Genomic DNA, 27,967 nt, shown 5'->3' on the forward strand with positions numbered 1-27,967 from the left:
AGAAAGCCGGCGCAGACAAACAAAAGGAGTTCCCAGCCTCGACTTCATTTATTTTCCTTGCATTTTTTTAAAAAGTCTGTTTGTTTTACAAACAAGCCTGATGGGAGTCTGGCAGCGGGCGTGAAGCTCTCAGGAGGTGAGAAGTGCATGTGCCTGTGGATATCTGGATAACCTGCATACCGGGATGGCCACAGCCAAATAGAATTGAAAATGATACGGTAGCAATGATAATGAAGGATCTTGTTCGATTAATCAATGTGTGTTTTGCAGTGAAGGAGGACATGCGAGTTGCACTGCGACCACGTAGGTAAGACTCCAGTAAAATCGAATTCATCTTTTTATTTAAAAAAAGTAACAATTGAATTGGAAAAGGAAAACAAAGAAAACGACACATTTACTCAACTTTAAATAAATCGGATCACCTTAAAAATAACGAAAATGTGGGCTAATGAAACCCATATCATAAGTAGTGTTGATAAACCTCCAAGTAGAAGGCAATACACAGAATAAAAGAGAGCCAAAGGGTACATTGATACATGAAATCAATACATTTAATTGGTTAATATAATGCATTTTTCCATCTAATTTTATCAGGGACCCACTTAACCTTTCAAAAATGATGAATAATTTTTCATCCAAAAATTATAAATCCAAACACATTATTTTCATTTTAAATCTAAACAACTTTATACACCCTGATTTGTGTGCGTGCGAGTACATGTGTGTGTTTGTACGTAATATATAGGCTCGGAAACGGCTGAACGGGTTTTTGTGAAAATTTACACAATTGTATTTTCAGCATCCTCGAATGTCTTTAGCTAGGTTTCGTGTCAAGGCACCCCCAATAAATACCAACACAATGGATAAACATGTTTGCTTTTGTGCAGTTTCTAACGCCTTCTGGCTGTCAAATTGGGTACTGGAGCTCCTGACCATTGACCACTCCAAGCAGCCAAAACCAATCTTCAATCAGCCTGACAAGGCTGGGCCATATTACTTGTTGCCTTCAATTAACATTATAATATTCATCTAATTTTTATTCCCTAGATTGACGGTATTTACTATTGGAAATATGATACCAGGTATCGACAAGAATACCGGCATCACTACCTGACACCCTAATGGAATGGGATAGAATGGAATATAATGAAATATATTTTAATATAATATGATATAATATAATACTATATAATATAATATAGTATAATATATTATATTATATTATAGTAGAATATAATAGAATAGAATAGAATAGAATTTATTGTTATTAAAACATGTCAAATTCCCATCTTAATCAGAAAGTGGCATCCTGGCAGAAATACGTTTTTGTATATAAATAAACATTTATGTATCAATAATAGTTTAATACAGTGCAATATCATCTGTGTCCATTTTTTACGTTTCTATTCGTCTAATCTGCAGCCATCTTTTCAATTAAAGGTTAAAAAAAATAACACTTTAAATAAATTAAATGAATACATAACATGATTGGCTTAAATGAGAGGAAAGTTGATTTAAAACGTTTTGAATTCCAAAAAAGGTGACTTGTCTTATTGTGACCACATCTCTTGCGTCCTCTAGCGGTTGCTTGGTGCTCTGCCTCGCCCTGTCCACACTCACTTTGCTGATGCAGACTCTTTGGGTGCCATCGGAAACCTCCTCAGAAGAACCTGTGGGGAGATCACCTTCTGAGGATCAGGGTAGTAAAAGTCAAGAGGATATCTTAGAGTAAAATATTTTTGCTGTACATATTTTTTGTTTGTTTCTTAGGTCAGCAAAATTTCGATTTTCGGAGGCTGTCCAATCGCCTGAAGGCTCTCAGCTCTCAGGTGCAGCAGATGAGCCAAGAGCGAGATGCTAAGATGACCTCAGAGGCTATTCGCATGCTTCTACAGAGGTATTTATACTAAATGAAAAAACTGTATATGTTTTCATTAACAATATATTGTTTTGCCAGCTTTCGACAGGACCAGCAAGGTTTGGCTGGTTTGGTGGAGAGGGTTTCCCAAAAACTGGACCAATTCAATTATTATCATCATCATCGCCTTCCTCATGCACCCCCAACCCTTGGAAAACACACAGGTAGTTGAAAGCTCCTCAGACAAAATTTGTATTTGTGTCGATAGATTAAAAAAAAGTAGTTGTAGTTTCCCTACTCACCAATACTGATACTGTCAAGACCAGAACGGAAACAGGACCCAATAGCGTTGCGTTTCTCACAAGTTTTATTGAAGGAGAGAGGAAGGGCTGCGCCCATTATCCGGTGTTTGCTGGACACGGGAAGCGAGTCGCTCTCGTACTCGGATTGTGTGATCCGAACACGGAAGTGGATCTTCCGTAGCGAGGGATGGCGGTGTCAGGGACGGAAGAACTGGTCGGTAGCTGGGACAGGAGAGCAAAAACGTGGTCGGAGTAGGAAACGGGTCGTAAGTCGGGACGGGAGAGCAGGCGTGGTCGGGATCAAAAAGTAGCGTTTTTCTGTACAAATTTACCTAAGTAAAAGTAAAAGAATAGGGATTTAAAAATACTCTTAGAAGAACAACATTAACCAAAACGTACTCAAATAAATGTAACGAAGTAAATGTACTCTGTTACTAGACACCTCTGGTCACCAGTAATTAGTCACTGGTAACAACAATGCGTAGTTAACAGATTCCATCGCTAGACAATTTCAAAATCCATAGCGGACACATTCTTATTTGATGGATTCTTTTTTCTGAATTTGGGATTCTTTTTTTGTTTGGTTTCACTAGAACAGTCCGACTGGATATATATACAATATATGAGAAAAATTATCCCTAAAATAAAACTGAGTAAAGATTTTTTTATTTAGTTTTTTATTTATTTATTTATTTTTCTAAAATGATTATCTAAAAACAAAATAATAACTCAATGATACTTTGACAACCATTCAACCACAAGCTGGATGCCGGAACACCTCTGGCTAGTCTCTTCAAATTGAAACTAAGAAGCAGTTTCCACGTTTGTATAGTGAACAAAATCTTGTCTATCAAGCAGATTGTTTTGCTGGTTGTTGGCATCATTTTTAAATTTTCCTAGATTTATTTGATTCGAAGAACACTCTACATATCTATTGGTGTGTAAGTGTGGGTGAATGGGCAAGTGTGAAGTCTTCAGTGACTTGAAAAACGCTATATAAATGCAGTCCATTTACCATATCTTTTAACTATCCATCCATCCATCCATTATCTGCGCCGCTTATTCTCAGTAGGGTCGCGGGGATGCTGGAGCCCATCCCAGCTATCTTCAGGCAGTAGGCAGGGGACACCCTGAAATGGTTGCCAGCCAGTCGCAGGGCACACAGAGACGGACAACCATTCACTCTTTCATTCACACCTAGGGACAGTTTAACCTGACATATGGGAGGAAACTGGAGTGCCCGAAGGAAACCCACGCAAGCACGGGGGGAACATGCAAACTCCACACCGGAAGGTTGCGGTAGCTGGACTTGAACCCTGAACCTCTGCACTGTGGGGTTGCTCGCTAACCACCCACCCGCCGTGCCACCCTATCGTTTAACGAAAGAACAAAAAATAATCTCTAAAATGAGCAAAAATAAAAATAAGTATGTTTTGATAACACAATAATAATAACTGAATCATGTATCTATAAAATAAAAGAGGGACATTCAGCAGTTTTAGGTATCATTTGACTATTTTTCCATGAAAATGTGTAATAAATACAATTCCATATGGACTGGTGTCAGGCCGGTGCCGATAACTTGTAATAAGTATTTTTACTCACCCATCCCTACTTTTTTTTTTCAGAAAATACATTGAAAAAATACAGAAAAGGCCTTTTTTTATGCTGAAAAAAAGCTAATGCTTATTTTTGCGGTAATTCTTACCATGCAACTTTTAAAAACAACTCAGATTTGTGGTTCATTCGACTAATTGGCTGAGCCGAACGCCTAATTCAAAAGACTCAGTCGCTCCCGGTTTTAACCGCGGGAATAAATTAACAGACTGTGGGAATTTGATGCTAGTTAAAAGGCAAAGAGTGCACGTGCTTAAAGGGGAATAACAATTCTTGTGAAGACCAGGCCTGCCACCTGAGAGGTGTCAGGTGAGAATTGGGTTACACACGTTATAGTTGGCATGTAATATGTATGTGTTGGCCTCTCACCTCCATGTTTGAATATTCTGTGACAAACGGGGCCACACACGCCTTTTTTGCTTTTTGGCTCTTTAACCAGAGCACCCGGGTCAGGTAAAGGGAAATACAATTGACAGTATCAGCACTTTCAGTTGAAATGACCGATTTAAACAATAATCACACAATTTTACTTTGAGCTCCTAGCTTGATGGGAAATGCCATAGACGGGCTAGATGAATAGCATCTATGGGGCGGTTTTGAAACATTTTGAGCAATTTAAATGCCAAAAAAATTTGATACCAGTTGTGTCCAGACATTTCCTATTTGGACAACACTCGAAAAACCAAAAAGGGTGCACTTTAATTTTTAAATACCGTATTTTTACGATTACAAGCTGCACCTAGAAGCCTTTATTTTTTCAAAAGCTGACCTTGCGCCTTATAATCAGGGTTGGGTAGGGTTACTTGAACTTGATTACTTTCAATTACTTTTGGATTACGTCAATACCAAATATGCTAATAAAAGACAAAATAAACTAAATATGAATAAAATTACTCAATTTTGTGCAGGCTTGGGGAGTAACTGAATACATGGAACGGCAAAAATGATGTTGGCAAGCTGTTTGGATTTATTTTAATTTTGTTTCCGTCGCATTTTATGTTCGTTTTGCCGGAGATCAAAGAGATTAAAGCCAGGAGAGAAAGCTTACCACGTGTCGTGAGTCATCATTTTATTCATATTTAGTTTATTCTGTCTTTTATCAGCATATTTGGTATTGGAGTAATCCAAAAGTAATTGAAAGTAATCCAGTTAAAGTAACCCTACCCACCGCTACTTATAATACCTTATATATGGATCAATATTGAGTCGCAAGGTCCTGCAACTAAGGCATGCAGCCGCCGACTAGATTTTCCCCCGTAGGCGAAGTCGTCCGCGGTGTATGCTGGGATATATATGCCGGCGTTTTATTTTCTAACTAATGTGTCAATCATCATTTGAATCGGTCACTATTGGCTAAAGTTATTTGGTAAAGGGGGCGGGTCCTTTTAAGCATTTACAGGCAAAACAAAGCCGGCAATTGGCCGAAAAAGATGAATGTGAATCACAGGTTTGGTTGCTTTACGGCAGTGGTTCCCAAAGAAGTTTGAACGTTTATTTAACCGAAATCGAATCGACATCGCGATGTGACGTCGTGCGGTTGTGAAACCGCAAAGCACTATTGTTTTTTCAAAGTTTTGTAGTGAGTGATGGAGTTTTGGCCAACCACAATTGTTACTGTTCAAGTTTTAAAAGCGCTGACCAATCAGAGGCAAGCTTTAATAAAAAACACAAGCCAATAAACGCGATTCAAAGTTTGCAAGCGCCACACTATGCCACACCCACCGTGTCATGGCTGACTCCGTAAACATAGTCCCTGAGTCAACAAACGAGAAGGAAACAAAGCTTGCACCGAAAAGAGGGCGGTTGATCACTTTTTTGGACCTATTTTGGTTTTGACGAAGCGGACGTGGAACAGAAGAAAACGCCCGTTACAGAATTTGCTTTCGCGTAGTCGCTAGGTCCAGAGGAAACACAAGTCATTTGTACTAGCATGGAGAAAACATTTTCTTACTAGTCTATTTGTAAACAGGAACTATGGGGCTAAACAGATAGCTAGCCACAAGCAGCATCTATTTATTCAGATGCTTCTCAGCGGATTTTCTCTTTTATTTGTCGGCATTATTGCGGTCACTATTCGTCACTATTGGCTAAAGTTATTTGGAGGTAAAGAAGGCGGGTCAGTTTTAGCATTTACGGGCTTGCATAGGCTAAAGCAGGGCAAAACAAAGCCTGCAATTTACCAAAAAAGATGAGTGTGCATCACAGTTATGTTGCTCCAGAGCGGATTTTTTCTTTTATTTGTCGGCATTATTGCATTTTTTGAGTGTGTATATACTGTATATTACACGGTTGGATTAACTACACTCACGGATGTAAGAGGACCATGGTTGCGTATTATTATTATTGAACGTGATGAAATAAAATGCTAACTTCCTTAAAATAAATGTTATATACCAGCATTTATTGACCTATTTATTTTGTCCTGACAATTTAAAGTTAAAAATCAATTCATGCCCTACAATTAAAATATATATTCAGTACATAAAAATTGGCTAATTTTAGGAAGGAATGGTTTTAATGTTTTATGTTATTTATGTATTTTTCTAGGAGGCAGATAAGCTTTTGGGCCCCCAAGCGTAGATGGGGTCCAGGCTAGTAAAGGTTACTTTTTGTAAAACTTGCCCACTCATCTTTTTGGATTTGCAAAAAAAGCGGTTCTCGGGTATGCCTGTTGTTTTTCTTATCCCCGCTTATGCCTTGTACGGGGGTTGTTTCACACAGCAAAAGAGGGTTTATTTTGGCGAGCATTGTAAAAAAGGGACTGTTTTCTGGGACGGGGGTGGGTGAGGGAGGGTGTCGGTTACTCCTGATTGACATCAAGCTGTGGGGGGGCTTACGGGAAGCTCACCTCAATTCCTCAAATCTGACAGACCCTCACACGCATAGTACAGTTGCTTCATTATGCTATGGTGCATTTCAGATGCGTTTAAAATACAAATGATTAATAACAAATGTGACTATTGTATGAAAGTGAGTGCTTCAATTTCTGCATAACCAAATTATTTGATTTTTGGAATACTGTAATCCCCCACTTTGTGCTTCGTACTTTGCGGCCTCAGTACAATGTGTGGGAAATACTCCATTATCCCAGATCGCATATTGCTGCAAGTATGGACCGTCAGAGCATACTTTTGTTAGGCCAGGCAGCCCTTTTTTAGCAGTTACTGTATTTACCCACAGAATGAACTGCACCCCTTGCGGCTGAAATACAATATCCCCAATGCCATATTGCTGAGAGTGGGCACCGGCAGAGGGCATTTTTGTTGGGGGTGTGTGCTTTTTTTGGACCGCTTTGAATAAAATGAAGGGTTGTGATCATGATCCATTATCCCTGGTCGGCTTTTGCTGATAGGAGAGGCCGACAGAGCTTACTTTTTTTGGTTTGGGCTGCCAAAGCGTGCCATTTTGGACTGCCTAAAATGAACTGTACTGTTTTGGTCAAGATCCATTATCCCCAGTTGACTATTGCTGGCTGAGAGCGAGGGCCAAAAGAGCAAATTTTTGTCATGTGTGGCGGCTCTTTTTTCTGTTCTTTCCACCTAAAATGAACAGCACTCATGCGGCCGCGATACATTACCCCCGAGTTACTATTGCCGCAGGCGAGGGCCTTTAGAGTGCATGTTAAAAATGAGGAGGCGAGGGGTTACTTCATGGATTTTTGCATACCGCGGGGGTTCTGGTCTCCATTAACCATGAGAAATGAGGGATTAGAGTAATCAGGAGTTCATTACTCAGGTCTTGTTATATGATCTTCTTGGATAGGACCCAAGGGTAAATGCACAGTGCCCGTAGATCTTGCATATCCACTGTGTGCGGAAAAAGTGGAATTCCTGCAGGCCAAATGGCAGTCGGACCCGTGCTACGCCTTTTATGGCGTAGATGGAACCACCTGTTCCATACTGACTTACCTCAGCCAAACGGAGAACTTCTGCCCACCTGTACCTGGCAGGAATCAATCGTCACCTCTATGGCATCAACAAGCTCGGCCCTACACTAAAAAGGTATTTAGTCAAGTGATATTGGTTTTTGAACAATAAATAAGAAAAAAACAAAGTAAAAAACACAACAACAAAAAACCAACAACATCTACATATCCGTTAATGCAGGGGTGTCAAACTCGTTTTAGCTGGGGGCCACAAATGCTATGAAAAAATCTCACGGGGGCCGGACTAGTTAGTTTAAGAGAAAGAGAGGGAGAAAAAGAGAGAGAAAGAGAGGGAGGGAAAGAGAGAGCAATAAAGAGATAGGGAGAACAAGGGAACAGAGTAACAGTAAAAGAAAATGGGAGAGCAGAGTAGAGATATAAATGGAGAAGAAGGGGGAAATGAATATAGAGAGAAAAAGAAAGTGAAGAAAGAGAAAGATAAAAAGAATAAGAGAAGTGAAAGGACAGAAAGAAAAAGAGTCAGCAAGAGAAAAAGACAAAGTGAGGTGAGAGAGAGAGAAAGAGAGAGAGAGAAAGGTCAAAAGAGGGAAAGAAAGAGGGTGAGAAAGAAAGAGAAAAATAGAAAGAAGGAGAATTAAAGAGAGAAAATAAAAAGAGAGCAAGACACAGAAAAAGAAAGAGTTAGAAAGTGAGAGAGAAATAGAGAAAAGAGAAAAAGAGAGAGAAAGAGAGAGTGAACAGGAGAAAGAAAAAGAGGGAGGAATACATTTTAAAAAAGTGCGTCACAGAGAAATGGAGAAATACTACCACAATTGTTTTACAAGTGTTACCTGGCTTTGGTGACATCCGGTGGAAATATTTAAAACTACAGCTCATTTTTCTCTTGCGCTTCTCTCATTGTTGTCTTGGGTAGGGTTACTTTAACTGGATTACTTTCAATTACTTTTAAATTACTCCAATGCCAAATATGCTAATAAAAGACAAAAGAAACTAAATATGAATAAAATGACTCAATTTTGTGCAGGCTTGGGGAGTAACAGAATACATGGAACGGCAAAAATCATGTTGGAAAGCTGTTTGGGTTTATTTTCATTTTGTTTCTGTCGCATTTGATGTTAGTTTTGCCGGAGATCAAAGAGATCAAAGCCAGGAGAGAAAGCTTACCACGTGTTGTGAGTCATCATTTTATTCATATTTAGTTTATTTTGACTTTTATTAGCATATTTTGTATTGGAGTAATCCAAAAGAAATTGAAAGTAATCCAGTTAAAGTAACCCTACGCAACCCTGTACATTTACTACTCTATTTGCGCATGACCGCATATCATTTAATTAACTCCACTATTTTGTTGCATTTCACACAGGCAGTGATACGGACGACCCTGAGTTCACTCTACGAAGTCATCAGCAACAGCAGCGGCCCGGCAATGAGATTCATGCGCTCCCGAGTGGAAACGATGTCAGAATACTGGAGTCGAGCCGCTCTCTCCATGAAACAACACAATAACAACAAGCACGTGTCTTTGATGAAGGTTCAAAACGCAGCATTTTATCACAACCTCTGGGTTTTAGATCCATTTTTCTTGACTTGTAGATGCTGCTTTACCCCGGTGCCATCGCCAGTGGCACAGGGCGACGTTTGGAAGGCATGGTGGAAAGAGGGGGTCCTCTCGGAGAACTGGTCCAGTGGGCGGACCTCAGCGCCTGTTTGACCGTACTGGGCCACGACGTGACGCTCGCCACCTCGCAGAATCACCTGCACAGGTAGGACGTCAACACTTGGTGAAGAGCATTGGATGATAGCATGCACAGTTGGATTAAATTGACTCTGTGTTGGTTAAGATTGATCGACGCTGCCCCGGGCCGAGGAAGTTGTCCCATCAAGGGGCCCTTGACCTTTGACCTCATCTTTACGGACTATCACGGCCTGGCTCATTTACAAGGAGCCATGGGACTGGCTTTTCAGTATTATCAGTAAGTAGACACTGATATTCCTTTTTTTCAGTCTATTTCTATCATTGCAATAAAATCTACATTTATATAGCGCTTTTCAAGTCAATGACTTCCCAAAGCGCTTTACAATGTGCTCCACATTTCCCAATAGTATTGCAGCCATGTAAGACGCTAACCTGCTTATTGAGGTATTAGGGGTTCAGTGTCTTACCCAAGGACACTTCGACATGTAACACGGACAAGCCGGGATTCGAACTGGGATCCCTTGATCCCAAGACGAGCGCTCTACCTCCTGAGCTACTGCCGCCCCAAATAACAGGGGTGTCAAACTCATTTTAATACAGGGGCCACACGATAGAACAAATATTCTGTCGGGGGCCGGACTAGTAGATTAAAGAGAAAGAAAAAGAGATAAAGCAATAAGAGAAAGAGGAAGGGAAAAGGAGAGAGGGCGGGACAAAGAGAAATAGAGAGAGAGGGAGAGAGCGTGAGAAACAAAAGATAAAAAGTCGTGAGAAAGGGGGAAAAAAGGGAGAGGAAGAAAGAAATCCAAAGAGAAATAGAAAGATAGAAGGAGAGAAAAGAGAAAAGAAAGCACGAAGGGTATGAAGAGAGAAAGAGAAAAGAGAGAAAAGGAAAGAAGGAAGTTAGAGCAAAAGAGGTTAAAAGACACAGAGAGAGAAAGGGACAAAGAGCAACAAAGGAGGAGAAAAAGAGAGACTCAGAGGGTGAAAGAGACAGAGCGGGAGATAAGGGGTGGAAAAGAAAGAGAGAGAGAGAGAGAGAGAAATAAATACAAGTACAGTGTCTTTGTGAGAGGCACCTGGCTTTGGCAACATCAAGTTGACATATTTCAACCTGCAGCTTGTTTTTCTCTTGCGCTTCTCTGAGCGTTGTCTCGCGGGCCGGATTCAATCCCATAGAGGGCCTGATCTGGCCCGCGGGCCGCCTGTTTGACACATGTACACTAAAATAACATGTACTATGTATGATTTAGACCGGTAAATGACCAACCTTACCACTTGGTAGTGTCAACCACACTTGCGTTTTGAAAAAAATCCAACTACTGTCTTTGGTGAGTTCAAGGAAGAACATTATTTTTAACTTTGAAATGTTCAAATTCATACTACAGATGCCGTTTCCGGATCTTGGACTCGTTTGGTACGGAACCAGCCTTTAACCTGGCAAGTTATGCCAGCGCCCATGGCTTTCAAACACTGTGGGGTAGCTGGGGCCTTCAACCTCTGCAGTATATGACCATGTTCCGTAAGTGTATACTGAATAATTGTCAATGCACAATATAATTATAGTGATAATGTGAAAAAGATTGCTGGTTATGTTGGGCACAGGGAACCCAAACCCAGACACACGCATCAAGTTGGCAGTTTTTAATAGGGTTAAGGAAAATAATAAAAGGTTGGGAAAGGAGATAAGAGGCAAAGGAAACGCAGTCTTTAAGACGGTAAAAAACACGAGTCGTAAAGGGCACTAAGCAGGCGTCAAGGGTTTGAAGAGACGGCACGGAATGGGCAAAAGAATCAATGATCAAACACTGAGGATCTGTCTGTGTTGTCCTTATATGCTGGAGTTTAATGAGTGCCAAATTTGCCTAATCGGGTGACCTCAATTAATAAACCTAAATTAATGACATATTGGCAGGTCATGTTTCTCATTCTAAGTATTGTTTTTGGAATATTTAGAATTATTTTTTGCAATGTAATTATAAAAACATTACTTATAAACATTACTTAGACTGAAGATGGGCAAATGCTGATAAAAAATAATACTGTGGATCAGTGTTCCTTCTAAGCTGCGCGCGTGCGCAATTGCGCACTGCTCGCACATTCTCAGCGCACAAGAAAATCTAGCCAACGCACAAAAATGAGGGCTCAAAATTACTAATTAAGAAGCGACTTAAGTCAAAGTTACAGTGCATCAAGGTAAAAATACACGGGTTCCCCTGATGTTGTGTCCTAAATGCGGTATTTTGAAGTCGAGTCGAATTAGAACGAAGTTGAGTAAAGTTAGTAGAGTTTGTCGAGAACCGGCTTCTTCGGCTCGGCTCATTTAAAGGAACCGGCTCTTTCGGGTCCTAAACGGCTCTTCAGGTTGTTTTTGCTTCTTTAATCCCAACATGACCAAATATTATGTAAAATTATGCACAAAATGACTTATAGGAAGGGGGAATAGAACAAAAAAGAAAAAAATACCAAAATGAAAAAGTAGTGAAAAGCTGAGAAAAAAAGAAACAAAAGGAAGAGAAAAAAAGAAGGAAAAATTTAGAAAAAAGCCAGGAAAAAAAAGAAAAGAAAGAAATGTAGGAAAAAAGTAAATAGAGAACAAAAAGAAAAAAGTAACAGCTCGGAAAAAATAAACACAATGAGATTTTTTTTAAAGGAATTTAAAAAAAAGTAGAAAAAAAATAAGAAAAAGTGTGTGTTGCATTCAAATAATTTCCAATTATATCAAGGGAATCGTGATGCCAACATTGTACTTCCACTAAAAATGTGATTAAATATAGTTCTGTATCTTACAACCGACTAAATAAGCCCCCCAAAATGTTAATATTATGCGACAAAATATATCAAGAAAAAAAAAGAAATGGATATCTTGTGAAAGAATTGTAAGAACAAACGCCGTTTGTAGGCCGTACAACCTTTGCAATAGTACATGAGTCAATTCATTCAAAAGAGAAAAATCATTTTGCATTGCCGGAAAGTCAGCAAAATGTAACGTGATGTCAAGTTTTGGAGATGTTTGATAATGAATTATCTTGTCACACTTGGGATTATGGTGGCTCACTGTTGTTTCAAGCGTTGCTAACCAACTTTGTGTGAACGCTCAGACCCGTGGAAAATTACAGGGAACATTGCTGTGGATACAATTTTCTGTTATGATTATGAATAATTTTGCTCATTGGAAATAATTTTTTGATCATTTTAGTAAAAAATGTTTTTATCTGCCAAAATTGTCCGTCTGCCACATAGGATCTTTATTTTCATTTTAAAGTGACGGTGTGAATTATTTAACCATGTTCGACCTGTTCTTTATGGTATAGTGCAACTAAAAACGAGTGCTAAAAAGTACAAGGAAGAATACAGAGACTTAGTTACCAAAATGTAACTTTTTACTTCTTAGTTTTTTGCCCATTCCTTTGTGAGGTTTTTGGATACCATAGCAGCAAGATGGACAACAATTTTATCAGCTCCCTTAGGTAATTTATTGACCTACAAGTATTAAAGAAAAAATCACATTTGTTTAATAGTTCGTGTATTTTCAGTATTGCATTTTTTTGATGAATTACATTTTTTAACCTCTAGGATGCGCTAAATAATACACACTGTTCCTTTAAGGATTATTTTCTACTTCTACCGCACAAAAACAAAATCAGTAATATAGGAAAAGTCATATTTTGAAAGAGCATCGTTTTCTTCCAGGGTGGCAAGAACTTTCTTCCTGTATGTTTATTTATGGCGGTGCTTTTTGATTATTTTCTGTCACACCCTCCATCCCCCCGTCAGAAGAAGAAATCCTCCTGGTATTGATCTTTTTTATTTTAGTGATCACTCAATATTGGTGGGATGAAAACATTAATTGCTTGATACTGGTGGTAACACGTCACCTCTGTCCATGTAGCATCTTATCAGCATAATTGGGTTTTAATGTCTTAAAGTGACAGCTTATTTATTTGGCTCCATGCTGTCCGCTGCCAACATTTTTTACATAGCAAGCACACCGGTCTTCGCTTGTCTCCCTCCGTGGTCGCACTGAAGTGCTACGGACGCTACGTCAAACTTCCTCGTCTTAGCTTTTGGGAGGAGACTTTAGTTTTTTCTTTACCCCGTCTTTCTTTGCCTGTCCTTGCATCTGTGTTGAAAAAAGAATTGTGAGGTCCCTTGAGGGTCTGCGCCACTTTTTATCTACACTTCATACTCAATGCTTATAGTCTGTGTTATATGAATAGTCTGGAGGCTAAATGTAGACAAAACACTGCCAAAAATAACGCCAGGGTTGGGTAGGGTTACTTTAACTTGATTACTTTCAATTACTTTTGGATTATTCCAATACCAAATATGCTAATAAAAGACAAAAGAAACTAAATATGAATAAAATTATGACTCACAACACGTGGTAAGCTTTCTCTCCTGGCTTTGATCTCTTTAATCTCCGGCAAAACTAACATAAAATGCGACAGAAACAAAATGAAAATAAATCCAAACAGCTTGCCAACATCATTTTTGCCGTTCCATGTATTCCGTTACTCCCCAAGCCTGCACAGATTTATTCATATTTAGTTTATTTTGTCTTTTATTAGCATATTTGTTATTGGAGTAATCCAAAAGTAATTGAAAGTAATCAAGTGTCATGCACGGTCGTCATGGCACCCAGCTGGTCCCGCCCCTTGACACCGGCTGAGACACATTGACTTGATTGCGTGTGGGATATTTAAGCGCTGCTTTTGGGACTGCCTGTTGCCAGACCATTGCTTAACTTGAGGAAAAACCTGTTCATGCCCGTTTGTTCTGAGTAAATGCCTAGTTTGTGATTTTGATTGCCTTTAAGCCTGTTTTGTTTTGTCTTTGGTCCCTGCGTGTTGGACAACTTTTATTTTCTAAATTCAAGTGACAGATCGTACACGCAAAATGAGTTCACACTTCCTGCCTCCTGGTCCGTTCCTTGACATCAAGTTAAAGTAACCCTACCCAACCCTGGATAACGCCACTGACCCCTAATGTAGTGGAGGCGCAATTGCACTTTATTCTGGGAAAGTTATATAAAGAAAAAGTTCCCCGACGTTAAACTCTCCCACTGATTTACAGTGACACGTCACACACTTTGAGTTATTTTCATCATGAAAACAAATTGCCAAGGTCAAATTGAATGGCAGCCCAGACCAAACTTTCAGCCTAACACTTCTCGCTGTCACCTTTCACGGCCTGCCGGTGGATGAAGACGAGCTGGATGCGCCGATGTGGGAGTCTCTCATCATCCCTCAGCGCGGCACGTGTTTATTTGTCTTGCCAACGGAGGAGAGAGTGAGGAATCGTTGCCTCATAAAAGATAAAAGAGTCAAATAACTCATCATCACGATCACAAAACATGGCGGCGCCCTGCTCGGCGGCGGCCGGATTTGCTCCCGACAGTTTCTCACATTTTGGTCAAAAACCCCAATCTTCGACTCAGTCTATGAGGGCGAACAAAGACAACTCTAACTGCAGATTAATATACGATCGCAGTTTTTTGCTGGATATGCGAACATCCAGAAATCCAGCGCAAATTTCGACGACCACTCTGGAGTGTTTACTTAGCCTCGGAGTGCTACGTCAACAGAAGCCAGAGGCCTACAAAGCAGCGAGTAAAAGTGGCAAGCGGAAGCGCTGTGACCGGGGAAGGAAACGAGGTTGTCGGGCCGGGCTAACGGCTCGGATGAAGGCTAAACCCTTCAAAACGCCTCTACCATCCATTTTCCTATCCAACGTCCGCTCCCTGGACAACAAACTGGACCATCTACAAGTGGAATTCTCATCGAACCGCGAGTTGACGAACTGTTGTGCTTTGATTCTGACGGAGACATGGCTAAACTCATCTATCCCGAATGACGCGGTTAGCATTGTGGGGCTAACTGCTTTCCGCGCTGATAGAAGCGGCGAGCTCACCGGCAAAAGCAAGGGCGGCGGTCTATGCATTTACACAAACAATAAATGGTGCAGAAATGCGAAGATAATCTCGAATCACTGCTCACGAGACATTGAACTTTTGACGGTGATCTGCAGACCGTTTTACTTACCGAGGGAGTTCAGCGCGACCATCATTACGGCCGTGTACGTGCCCCCCAGCGCTAATACGAAGGAGGCAATGGACATTCTCTACCGAACTGTGAGTGAACTGCAGCATGCTTATACTGAGTGCATTTTTATTGCGGCGGGGGACTTTAACCAGGCCAATATGAAAACAGTTCTCCCGCATTTCCATCAGCATGTAAACTTTGCTACAAGAGGTAGGAACACATTAGACCTGGCCTACACAAACATCAAAGGTGCATATAAAGCAGCCCCCCGCCCCCACCTAGGCTCATCAGATCACCTTTCTGTTATGCTAATTCCTGCATACAAGCCCCTGCTAACAAGAGAAAGACCAACAGTGAAGCAGGTGAGGGTGTGGTCTGAGGGGGCTATGGAGGCACTACAGGACTGCTTTGAGTGCACTGATTGGGACATGTTTAAATCGGCTGCCACTTACAACAACAAAATAAATATAGATGAGTACGCCATTTCTGTGTCAGCCTACATCAGTAAATGCGCAGAAGACGTCAGCAATAACAAAACTATATGCACCCGTGCCAATCAGAAGCCCTGGATGACTGCTGAAATACGCAATCAACTAAAAGTACGTAACCTTGCCTTTAGATCTGGTGACAAGGAGGCGCTGTTATCAGCGAGGGCTAACCTGAACCGTGCCATCAGACTAGCAAAGCGAACGTACAGTCAAAAGATTCAGGAACGTTTCCTCAGCACAACCAACACCAGGGATATGTGGAAAGGCATCCAGGCCATCACCAGTTACAAGCCAAACACCACCCCAGTGCAGAACACTAGCATGGACTTTCTGAATGACCTCAACAATTTCTTTGGTAGGTTCGAGGCACAAAACAGCACCCCTGCAGTGAAAGCGGCTCCAAATCAGGACGAAAGAGCACTCCACCTGGACTCATCTGACGTGAGGAAGACCCTGAGAAGGGTCAACACAAGGAAGGCTCCAGGCCCGGACAACATTCCGGGGCGGGTACTTAGGGAGTGCGCCGATCAGCTGGCTTGTGTACTAACAGACATTTTCAACACCTCGCTAGACCAAGCCAAAGTACCATCATGCTTCAAATTTGCCAACATCATCCCAGTGCCAAAGAAAACCCAGATCTTATCACTCAACGATTACCGGCCCGTTGCACTGACTCCTATCATAATGAAGTGCTTCGAGAGACTGGTTAAAGAGCACATCACCTCCAGTCTCCCCTCTTCATTCGACCCCTTTCAGTTTGCCTACAGGACAAACCGCTCCACCAGGGATGCCATCTCCTCTGCGCTTCACCTGAGCCTGACACACCTAGAGGAGAAGAACACCCATGTGCGGATGCTGTTCCTGGACTTCAGTTCAGCATTCAACACCATCATCCCACAACATCTGGTAGACAAAATGGGGCTTCTGGGTTTCAACACCCCCCTGCGGAACTGGCTGCTGGACTTCCTCTGTGACAGACCCCAATCTGTGCGGATAGGTCAGAACAGTTCAGATGTCATCTACCTCAGCACGGGCTCCCCCCAAGGCTGCGTCCTAAGCCCCTTGCTGTTCACCTTGATGACACACGACTGCGCCCCTAGGTCCGCCACAAACCACATCGTGAAGTATGCTGACGACACAACGGTGGTGGGCCTCATCAGGGACGACAACGACCTGGCCTACAGAGAGGAAGTGGAGCAGATGGTGGGCTGGTGCAAGGACAACAGCCTGGTCCTGAATGTTGACAAGACTAAAGAGATCATTGTCGACTTTAGGAAAAACCAGCCCAACCATGCCCCACTTTGCATCAACAACAAGGCTGTGGAGGTTGTCAGCAGTATCAAGTTCCTAGGGGTGCACATCACAAACAAACTCACCTGGTCCGTGAACACTGCATCTCTGGTTAAGAGGGCTCAGCAGCGCCTGTACTTCCTGCGGAGGATGAGGAGAGCCCACCTGCCCCCACCATCCCTCATCACATTCTACAGGGGCACCATAGAGAGTATCCTGACCAGCTGTATCTCTGTGTGGTGTGGAGGCTGCAGCGCTACCGACTGGGGTAGTGTGAGGAGGGTAACGAGGACAGCGGAGAAAATAATCGGGACTACACTTCCCTCCATTCAGGACATTGGCCAGAAGCGCTGCTTATCCCATGCTAAGAACATTACCGGGGACCCCTCTCACCCCCATCATGGACTATTCACTCTGCTAGCCTCTGGGAAGAGGTACTGCAGTGTGCGGTGCAGGACCACCAGGCTCCGCAATAGTCTAGTCCCCCTGGCCATTAGACTGTTAAATGGTCAATCTAACATATAGTTAACTTAAATCTAAACGGCTGCTAATTTGACTTTTGCACTAGTGGCAGTTTTTTTATAGCTTGCCACTCCTTGCACATTTGATCTCTGCACTATTGTTACTTACAGTGTTATTACTTACAGTGTTATTGTTTACAATATAATGGTACTGTGTACCTGACTTGTTAACCTGACTGCCCATCCTGCACATCTGGTTAGCGTCTCTTCTTGCACTATCGGCACTATGGTAAATAACACAATACAGCTTTATTTATATCTGTACACTGAAGGACACTGAGGGAAACTGTGGGAGTCAGATCCATCGACATTTCGTTCTGTATACACGTGTACTAGAATGACAATAAAGTAGATCTGAATCTGAATCTGAATCAAAAGTCCCTGTTTGAATTTGTCTCTTCCAACCTGATACACAGCGCCAATGTTTTGGAGCTAAGATGGCTCTTACACCTATGCTAGCAAATTCCTGCACGGCTCGGGTAAATACTTGTCCTTCACACCTCGCTCGGTGTCTCGGAGGGAGGCGGGCAAGGCGGCTTGCTATCCAAACAGTTTCAGGTAGACTTCTTATTTGCCGAGAGTTCTTATTTTTCGTCTTTGATTATGTAAAAATGACTTGCTGGGTATATTAAATGGCGATCAGTGCTTTCCATCCCTCATCATTTCTCCCTAATGCCATGAGGCTCTTTAATTCAACCTGGGAGGGTGGACCCCCACATTAAACCCTAAACCTCACATTTGCATATTTTGCTTTATTTTTACTACAGTGTCTATGTATCCTATATCTCTTATTTTATTTTATTTTTTAACATGAGGATACTATTGGAAATGTGAATTTCCCTTTGGAGATAGATAGATAGATAGATAGATAGATAGATAGATAGATAGATAGATAGATAGATAGATAGATAGATAGATAGATAGGTGGATGGAGAGAGAGAGGGGTGGATAGATAGATAGATAGATAGATAGATAGATAGATAGATAGATAGATAAAGTATCTATCTATCTCCAAAGGGAAATTCACATTTTCCAATATTATCCTCAGATAATACTTTAGATAGATACAGTATCTATCTATCTATCCCTCTCTCTCTCCATCCACCTATCTATCTATCTATCTATCTATCTATCTATCTATCTATCTATCTATCTATCTATCTATCTATCTATCTATCTATCTATCTATCTATCTATCTATCTATCTATCTATCTATCTATCTATCTATCTATCTATCTATCTATCTATCTATCTATCTATCGATTTCTTCGGGGGAGGCCAAGAACTAAGCCCAAAAGCCAAACTCCCATTCAAACATTATGTACTATGTATATATAGTTTTGTATGTCTACATTTTCAACTTATTTTCTCGTGAAATAAAAAGCTACTTAGAAGCATTATTATTTTCATGTTTTAGTCTATTTTTAACTTGTATTTCTGATAGAAATAAAAGAAAATTTTAATTGACAAGAAACTAATCAAAAGTAATCAGTGCAGACGCTGCCCTACTTACGAACAGGATAGGTTCCAGACGATCATTCGTAAGTTGAATTTGTTGCTTCAGTGCTATATTTTGTATGGAATGTATGTTTAAGGTTTATATAAGCATGTTCAAGGTTTGTATAAGTAACCTGTATAGTTTTGTACTAAAAAAACATTTCATAAAATAATATGCTCTATAACGATAAATAAAGTTAAGTTTAACTTACTTTTGGAAGATGAGCTTCAAGAGCTAGGCGATTTCCTCCTCTGTGGTAGAAAGTGGCTGAAAAAAAGCGATCCAACCATTTTTTTCAACCGCATCAAGCTTTCTTATTCCACTTTCATTTCAAAAGAAACGCCTCGCCTCTTCTTTTCACTTTACCCCAACCATGTTGAATCGATGCACGAGATATTAAACAATGAAAATGTCAAAGTTCTTAGCGGGCTGGAGATACAGTATAGTATGTTTACACAAAAACTAGGAAGAGGAAGCCAGATTTCTTCTTCGGGGTGGATGCTGGATGAGCTCTCACAGCACCACACGCCAGTAGTGGCGGAAAGAAGCACTACAGTACTGTCCTGTACCCGGAAAAAGGTGCACACAATACAAAATCTAACTTACAGCAATGTTTTAGTATTTCTCGAGATCCCGAAAAAAAATGTTTATGTCTACTGTTTCTCGTAACTCAAATGTTCGTGAGTAGGGGAGCGTTTGTATATTGAAATAAGATCAATAATTCTAGATTAAATTCATCTGGTTGTTACATATTTTAGGGATTGTTTTCCTGTAAATAATAAAAAATGTCCATTACTTAATATCATTTATTTATTTTCCTGCAGTATAGGTAGAGGAAATACTAAATGTCATGAGTTTCCTCTACTGATACCTTTTAGAAACACTGCACAACAAAGAACAACAACAAAAAGTTATGAATGAATAAGAATTCTATTTTTTTTTATATGAAGCGCATACACCAGATAACTCCTTCCTGGGGTTCGTAGCTGAGGATGCTGGGAGAACTCAGGAGTCGGAGCTTAGCGGGAAGAAGGATATTGCCGTCATCTATGGCAAACAAGAATACATGTGGAAGGTAAGGTAAACAGGAAGTCACATTCGATAGTATATTGTGTGTTGTTTTGTTAATTTATTTTCCGAATTTTTTTTAGGGTCTTTCTGAATATGTCAAAGTGATCAGTGAAGAGTTAGAAACCCATGCGACTGTTTACCAGCCTCCGGGACACATTTCCACCTTACCTCGCTTTGTGAAGAACCACGGCTTACTCTCTCAGGAAGACTTCTTGAGTCTTCTCCGCAGAGCCAAGGTCAGACACTAGCACACTATACGTTTATTTTTCCTATCCCCCGTTTTACAATCTTCCCATCTTACGAATGTATCGGTATCTGAAGTTCGCGTCCGACTAAAATCTTTCTTGTTATACGATCAGTTTTTCAGTAACGGAAGTCAGTGACGCCACTACTAACGGTTTGCGTAGGTACCGACGATAGCCTCCTGCGTGGTTTATCAGCTAGGGGAGACCCTTGCAACCCCGCTGCATTAAATTGCCAAATGGTTTAGTCTGTTAATTCATTGGTTGCGGCCACCGGGGCTCATTGCGGATTGTTTACAGCTATCGTTACAGTTAATGATTCGCAGTTCACGGATCCCTTTACCGGATGAGTCGCCAGGGCACCAATGAGGATGCAACTTTGGACAGCCTTCTCGACTGCTGATGGTCCCTGGCACAAGTCCAATCCCTAATGTTGTGGGCCCAGTTCTTTTTCTGTCCTCCTACCCCCCTGGACTGTGCCCTGAAGAATCATCTTGGTCAGTCCTGATGATATTGTGACCATGCCACTGAAGTTTCTGTCCGCACATAGTTGATAACAGTTCTTCGTAGGGTCCAATGTGCCCTCTGATGGTGTTGCGCACAATTTCATTTGACACATGGGCAAAGTAGCTAATGCTTAGAAGTTTCCTGTATCATCTTATCTCCAAGGGCTGGATTTTATTTTCCAGTTTTGCTGTGAGTGTCCAAGGCTCCCAAGCGTAGAGGAGGATGGAAGTAACTAGTGCTTGCATGAGTCTGATCTTTGATTTCACTGCTGTGTTCTGGTCCCTCCAGATGCGTTTGATTTTGCCATTGGTACAGTACAGTATTTGATTTCCAGCCATGATTTGGTGAGGGAATGCAAAGCATTTCCACGATGTTCACAGTTTTAAGATGAAAAGAGACCCTGAAGTTTGCGAAAGTGGCGACGGGTATCACGGCAATCACTGAAGATATGGAATAGCTTTCAATGATTTGGAAATAAGAAAAAGAGCTCCCTGGGGACATGATCACGTTATCGACGGCAAAAATGAAAGAAGCGTTTATCTGCTGGGAAAAACTGCAGAATTTCATCACAAAAAGAAAGCACGATGAAGCCAAAAGCAGACAGTCATGTCCGATGAAAACTGAAACATTTTAATAAACATTCTGAGATCTTGACTGACAACAATCGCTGGATCGCTATTTTATGTTTCTGGGTGGAAACGCGTGAATGACAAGTGAACGATATTTAACTGACATTTCACATTTTGTCATTTTCATCCATTTGATGTTGTTTTGCGAACTGTTCCTGGCTAATAAAGCTTTGTACTGTACAGTAACTTTATCCTTGGCATTTTCTAGCCTTACTTCCTGTTTTATTTATACTATGTGTTATAATTATGAAAATTGACCAAACATTAGTGTTCTTACAGGGCAGTTTCAGTTGATTTAATCCAGTTTTCAATTCATTTCAATGGCAAACCTGTTTCCAATTAAATTCGTAAATTGTAGTACCACTGTATCTTCCTTAACCCCAAAGATGTGTCGAGTTTAATTTTGGGCTCTTTGATGTTTTAAATAAAATACCGGTAGATCCCTTAAAACAATATTGGAGGGGGCTGAAATTTCACTCAGACTTTTGTGTAATATTTGACCATTGTATGAAGCTTTACTGTGTCGTGCTACAACACACAAGGAAGAATACAAACTACGGGCACTCAAAGTCACACAACTTTTCCACTAATTTTTTTTGCCCAGCCTTGCAGGTTTTTGGTCTTTGGGGGTACAGAAAGATGTTGGACAATTATGTCAGCTCCCTCTAGTTAAGCCTCAAGTTATATAAAATAATAAATGATAAAATATTTTGGCCTACGATAATCAAAAAAAATCATGTTCTTATAGAAGGACATTTTTTTGCTTACAATTCAAATCAATATGGTTATTTTTTTTAATGAACTTTAAAAAATATATATTATTTACTACCACGGTGCGCCAAATAATACACAATGTCCCTTTTAGCCCCAAGACGTATCGTATTTAATTTTTGGCTTTTTGAGGTTCTAGATCAAAGCAAAACAATTAAAACAATATAATAGTGGGCTGAAATTTCACTTGAACTGCTAAATTATCATGGTTCAAAATAGTAACAAACGGTTATTTATAAGTTGTTGCAAATAGGAGGAATACATTTATACACTACTGAAAAATGATCATTTGGGGTACCATTTCGTTCTGTGTACATTGTTACACAGAATGACAATACAAGGAAATTATTATTATTATTATTATTATTTAATTCACATTTTGTACATGCACTCTAAGCCTGTTGAGAATTACCGTTAGATGGCGCCAGAAACCGTTTTCAAGTGTTGTGTCTACAGCAATAGCCAATGTTGGTCACACACACACTATATATATATATATATATATATATATATATATATATATATATATATATATAAAATTATATTCTGAGTTGGGTTAGTTTTCACACTTCAAGCTCAAAGCCCATTCTGAGCACAAATGCCAACAAACACATTAAATGGATTATTTAAGCTTACGTAACGAGACATTGTGAAACATTCAGCGCCTCCAAGTGGTTGAAAGCCTTATCTGAACAATATTAATTAGAATAATAAGCAAAAGATAATTTAGATTTAAATAATTTTTTTTATTTCTAATACACAAAATTCTAGACATTTGTATTTATTCTACCTAAAGTGAGGCTCACCACAGGGAACTGACATGATTGTGGGGTATCTTGCTGCTACGGGTACCCCCCAAACACAAAAAAACGTTGTAAATCACTAGGCCAACTAATTTGAAGAAAAAGGGTGTGGTTTGCTCACTTTGAGTCGCCGTAGTTTCTTTGTTTTCTTCCGTGTGCTCTGTAGCAATCGTTTTCAGTTACCCCAGACAATACAGTGACATCTATTGGTAAAAAATTACACACTGTCCCTTTAAGGCTTTTGGATTGGATTTGATAAGCGGTATTAAAGAGGCCAAAGTCAATATGTCGTATAGGTTCTGTGTTTTCTTTTCTTTGGTAGATCAGGATGACATTTTCCCTATAAACTGTATGATTTTGTTTTGCAAAAAATGATTATATTTCCACGCTGACTTAACATACATCCCCCTTCAGATTTTTGTGGGTCTCGGTTTCCCCTATGAGGGTCCAGCCCCCATCGAAGCCCTGGCTCTGGGCTGCGTCTTCCTGCAGCCGCGTTTTAATCCACCTCACTCGTCGGAAAATAGTGATTTCTACAAAGGCAAACCCACAACTAGAAAGGTATTATTTGATAAAGTAGTCCATTTTGATGTCGTTATCTGTAATTTCCTTTCAATCCTAGATTTCCTCCCAGCATCCGTATGCGGAAGAATTCATCGGCAGGCCTAATGTTTGGATCGTGGATGCGACCAACAAGACGGAAGTACGGGAAGCGGTCAAAGAAATTCTCCGTACGGAGGTAACACTAAATGCAATGACATGTAATTTTTCGTCAATATGACGTTTATGAAGGTAGGTAAAGCTGACCTTATTTTTGCAGGTGAAGCCCCTAACCCTACGGGAGTTCTCTTGTGATGGGATGCTGGAACGGGTTCATCATTATATCACACAGCAGGTCTTTTTTAATTTTGTATTCATGTATTGGTTATAGAAACAAGTGGAGAGGTGTTGTAAAAGGATAGTGGGATGTTTAAACGCGTTCTAAGGGAAGGGCAGGGCACCTGTATGATGCGGCAGGGGTAAATCAGTGAAAGCTGTCGGGCCCTGCTATTGAACAAAAGAGTGTGTTGCGTCACCCTGACCCGAGTGACATGGCCGTTTTCTTGTGTCCCTTTTCATCTGGAGGGACGAAAGCATGACCTTGTCAGTATTTGAACCCAGTCCTGTCTGTCCCCTGTTGTCAGTCCGTCTGCGAACCTCAGTTAATACTATGCAAGCCTTTTTTCGACCCTGACTCCCACCTGTCGCGTTTTTGCTCCCGTCTGTCTCTGGCTTCGACCCGTTTTGATTCTGACCACGTCTGCTCTCCCGTCCCGGCTTACGACCTCTTTTTGCCCCCGACTACGTCTACTCTCACTGTCTGGCTTACGACTCGCTTCCGCTCCTAGGCGTAAAACATTGGCCTAAACAAGATCACGTTGTTAAATGAAACAAGTCTGATTGGCTTAAACAAAATCACATGATTACTTGGAGCGATACACTGTTGGGCGCTAGATGGCGTACGAGCACAATAAATGAACAGTACGAAAAGTGAATCTTTTGTAACATAAAAGAACAATGATTTACTGTAGAATCAAGAAAGTATTATGAGGCGTGGCAAGCTTGTGACCAGACTTCCCGGCACCAAGATGATACAATTGTTTGAAGAATACAACAATTGAAAACATTTGTAGTATAAAATCAAAACACTTTAAGTTCCCTTACATGAATAGTATCACAATTTTTGTCCCAACATAAGGGGAAAATTTGGCCAAAAAAAGCGGACAGTTGTCAAGGTGGCCGTTTTGGATGTTAATCTCTCAGAATTTTCTATTATGTAAATAACTTGTTTTTATATTCCTAAATACAAAAACAATCTTTCTCACACACACACACACACACACACACACATAAAACAATGTTTCAATAATCAGTCTAATTATATCTCTTGTACGTTTATCAATCTTATATTCTTTTATTTTGAAGTCGTGCTCATGTGTGTGCTGTTACATTGACGAATAATAAACCACGCCCTCTCTGGAGGCGGTCTCTTCTTTCTCTTTCAACGAACATGGAGGCTGTGAGTACTTTTGCTCCTGGTATCACGATTAGTTTTTAACAATATATATGTATTTTATCTGTGTAAATACAGCCACCAAATAGTCTTAATAATGTCTATCTTTGACAACAGTTTATCTTTTTTCCTTCAATTTCTTAACTTGACCTTTCTCAGTGATAAAGCCATCCTCACCTTTATCACGATTGTCGTAGCCTTTAACAGAAAAAAAAAACGTTTTTAAAATACTTCTGTACTTAATTTGAAAAATAGCCTATAACCAGTCTGAAAAGTAATTCGTTTTCCCATATTAGTCAATATTTTGACTTTGAACTTTCCCTATTGAACCATTCCTTGTAATTTCATTACCCACATTCATCCCAGAATTTTTTTTAGCAAAAAGTGAAAATTTAATGATAAACCTCTCCTATTTTCTCAACAGAATTTCTGCACTCCTTCTGTGAGCCGGTTGCCAGAAAGTGCACTGAGGGTGCACATGGGTCCGCTCGGTCGATCGTGCATTAGTGTGTGTGCACAGGCTTCGTTGGTGTGCGAGCCGTCACAATTTCCTCGCCTCAACAACCCGGAAGCTTTTACAAGGTGATTTTTTTAAAATCTCTGCTTCTGAATTCTTGGTTCAGTTTTTGCTTTGTTCCTTCCGACTACCGTGAATTCCGGCCCACAAGCGATTACCTTGTTGCTACATATTAAACACGGCGGCTTTAAATACAGTGCGGCTTTTTACTATATTTTCACGCCTATCAGGTGCACATAAAAGTCTAGGAGTTTCTTTAAATTGTAGGGCGAGCCCTATTGGGCAGTGTGCCTTGTCCTTCATGCAGAGCGGCAGATGGAGATCAGCATGGTGGCCTTAGGGTTGGGAGCCCACTCCCAAGAATGGGAGGTCACAGGTTCGAGCCTTGCATAAGTCAAGCCTTAAAACATTGTGTGTAATAGAATAGAATAGAATAAAATATACCTTTATTGTCATTGTTACAACATGGGATATATTGTGACAACGAAATTGCACGTGGCACTCCAGGTCTACATTTTACAGTGAGGATATAAGGAAAACAAAGAGATAAAGGAACAAAGAAGATGTTTGTACTGTCCTTGTTGTATAGGCTTTGTTTTGCTCCGGAGGGGGGGTGTATGAGGGGGTGAGGGACAGACAGAGATGGGCGGATCCAACTAGATGTTTGATCTTACTGTACACACGGTCTAGTGGTTTTTTCCCTAATTGCTCAGTCCATGTATTGAATGGATTTGGGAAGTACAGTCCATAAACATGCCCGATTAAAGTCGCCGGCGACGATAAAAGCTCCGTTGGGGTGTGCAAGCTGCGGTTTATTGATAGCAGAGGGCAGGAGATTTAGTGTGGTCGCCTTCTTAGCCCAGGCCCGACTGATGTACGACATTCTTGTGAAATCGTTCACATTCCCCCCCCCCAAAATAGACTTCTATGCATTTCTTGTGACTTTTAAGTGTCTTTTGTTTAATTGCCATCATATCACGCTTGTGCGGAAGAAGACGAGTGATGTCACACGCAATACTTTGTTAAAGGAAGTGCCATAGCTGTTGGTCTGGCCTACTGCTATGGCTAGACTACGTAGCAACTCTGCCGAGCTTGGATCTCACCAACGCCAGATCCATTCTATTACCTGTGAAACGGATGACCTGGAGCTACAACTCGTGGGAAACCGCTACATTCATGACTTTTGTTTTTAAATAATCACGGAAACCCGGTTCAACTCGAGGAGCCGGCCGCTTTCTACATCGCTTTCTTACACTGAGAGGAGCGGCCCTTCAATTTTGTTGCCATTGACCATTCGTTCAACTGTAATTCTGAGTTCAGTTTTTTTTTCTTAGATCTTGAGTTTTTATTTTGTTACAGTTTTATCATATAAAATGTTACTAATATTTAATGAATGAATCAATGAAAAAAATCAATGAATAAATGTCTTTTCTTGGCGGGTTTTTACTATAACGGGATTTTTTTGGGTACACAACCCTCGTGAAAACAAGGGATTTAATACATAACAGGAGCAAAATGTAGGGTTTGACAGTACTTTATTCAATATTTACTTTTGTCCTCACAATATTTCAACTTATCTATCAAAAATGCTTAGTTTCTCATTCCGTGTCATCGGCGTCAGTGTCAGGTCAATGAAGTTTCCTTTAATGCAAGTGGAACGTTAACAAGCAAGTGCAATCTGGTCCATTACCACGGCAACCACCGATGACAACAACACAAAAAGACACATTAGTGGTGCAATCTGACACTACTCTCCAAAGTATGATTGCCCTGGACCTGTTGTCTGAATACACGTGGCTTCCATTTTACGCGATGCATTCACATTTTCCTTTGAGGCAGTAGTAGTAGTAGTAGTTGTGATCGCCATCTTGAATGGTCAAATGATCTATTTGGCACCAAGTGTGACTTAAAATGTAATAATGCAGCTTTTAATCAGGTACACTCTGTAGTTCGAAATTTACAGTACTTTACTCTATTTTGCAGGCTTGCCATTGGTTGTGCCAGCGTGGCACAGGAAGTGAACCACATCTTCCCAGCTTACACACCGTGGGGTCGACACTGTCGCCTCCAGCAAGAGCCGATGCTTTTCAGCTGTGCCGGGTCAGACCCTTCTCACCGTCGACTGTGTCCGTGCAGAACTTACCGACCTGGACAGATCGCACTTAGTCCTTAG

The 27,967-nt window shown here is 40.6% G+C and overlaps 1 protein-coding gene across 1 annotated transcript; it reads left to right on the forward strand.

Moving 5' to 3' along the window:
* On the forward strand, window positions 1–27,967 carry LOC148347626 (alpha-1,6-mannosylglycoprotein 6-beta-N-acetylglucosaminyltransferase B-like; the record flags this gene model as incomplete). Its single annotated transcript, XM_088324276.1, has 17 exons — window positions 1–136; window positions 271–307; window positions 1,582–1,700; window positions 1,771–1,897; window positions 1,958–2,082; window positions 7,540–7,778; window positions 9,027–9,194; window positions 9,257–9,426; window positions 9,505–9,636; window positions 10,748–10,881; window positions 20,152–20,276; window positions 20,353–20,508; window positions 23,639–23,785; window positions 23,847–23,963; window positions 24,045–24,119; window positions 25,702–25,859; window positions 27,778–27,967. Coding segments are annotated over 17 exons (2,355 nt in total), but the record flags the coding sequence as incomplete, so codon positions are not given.

The sequence above is a fragment of the Urocampus carinirostris genome, chromosome 19 (genome assembly GCF_059441175.1).
Source record: "Urocampus carinirostris isolate Australia breed hairy pipefish chromosome 19, RoL_Ucar_1.0, whole genome shotgun sequence".
NCBI classification, from domain to species: Eukaryota; Metazoa; Chordata; class Actinopteri; order Syngnathiformes; family Syngnathidae; genus Urocampus; species Urocampus carinirostris.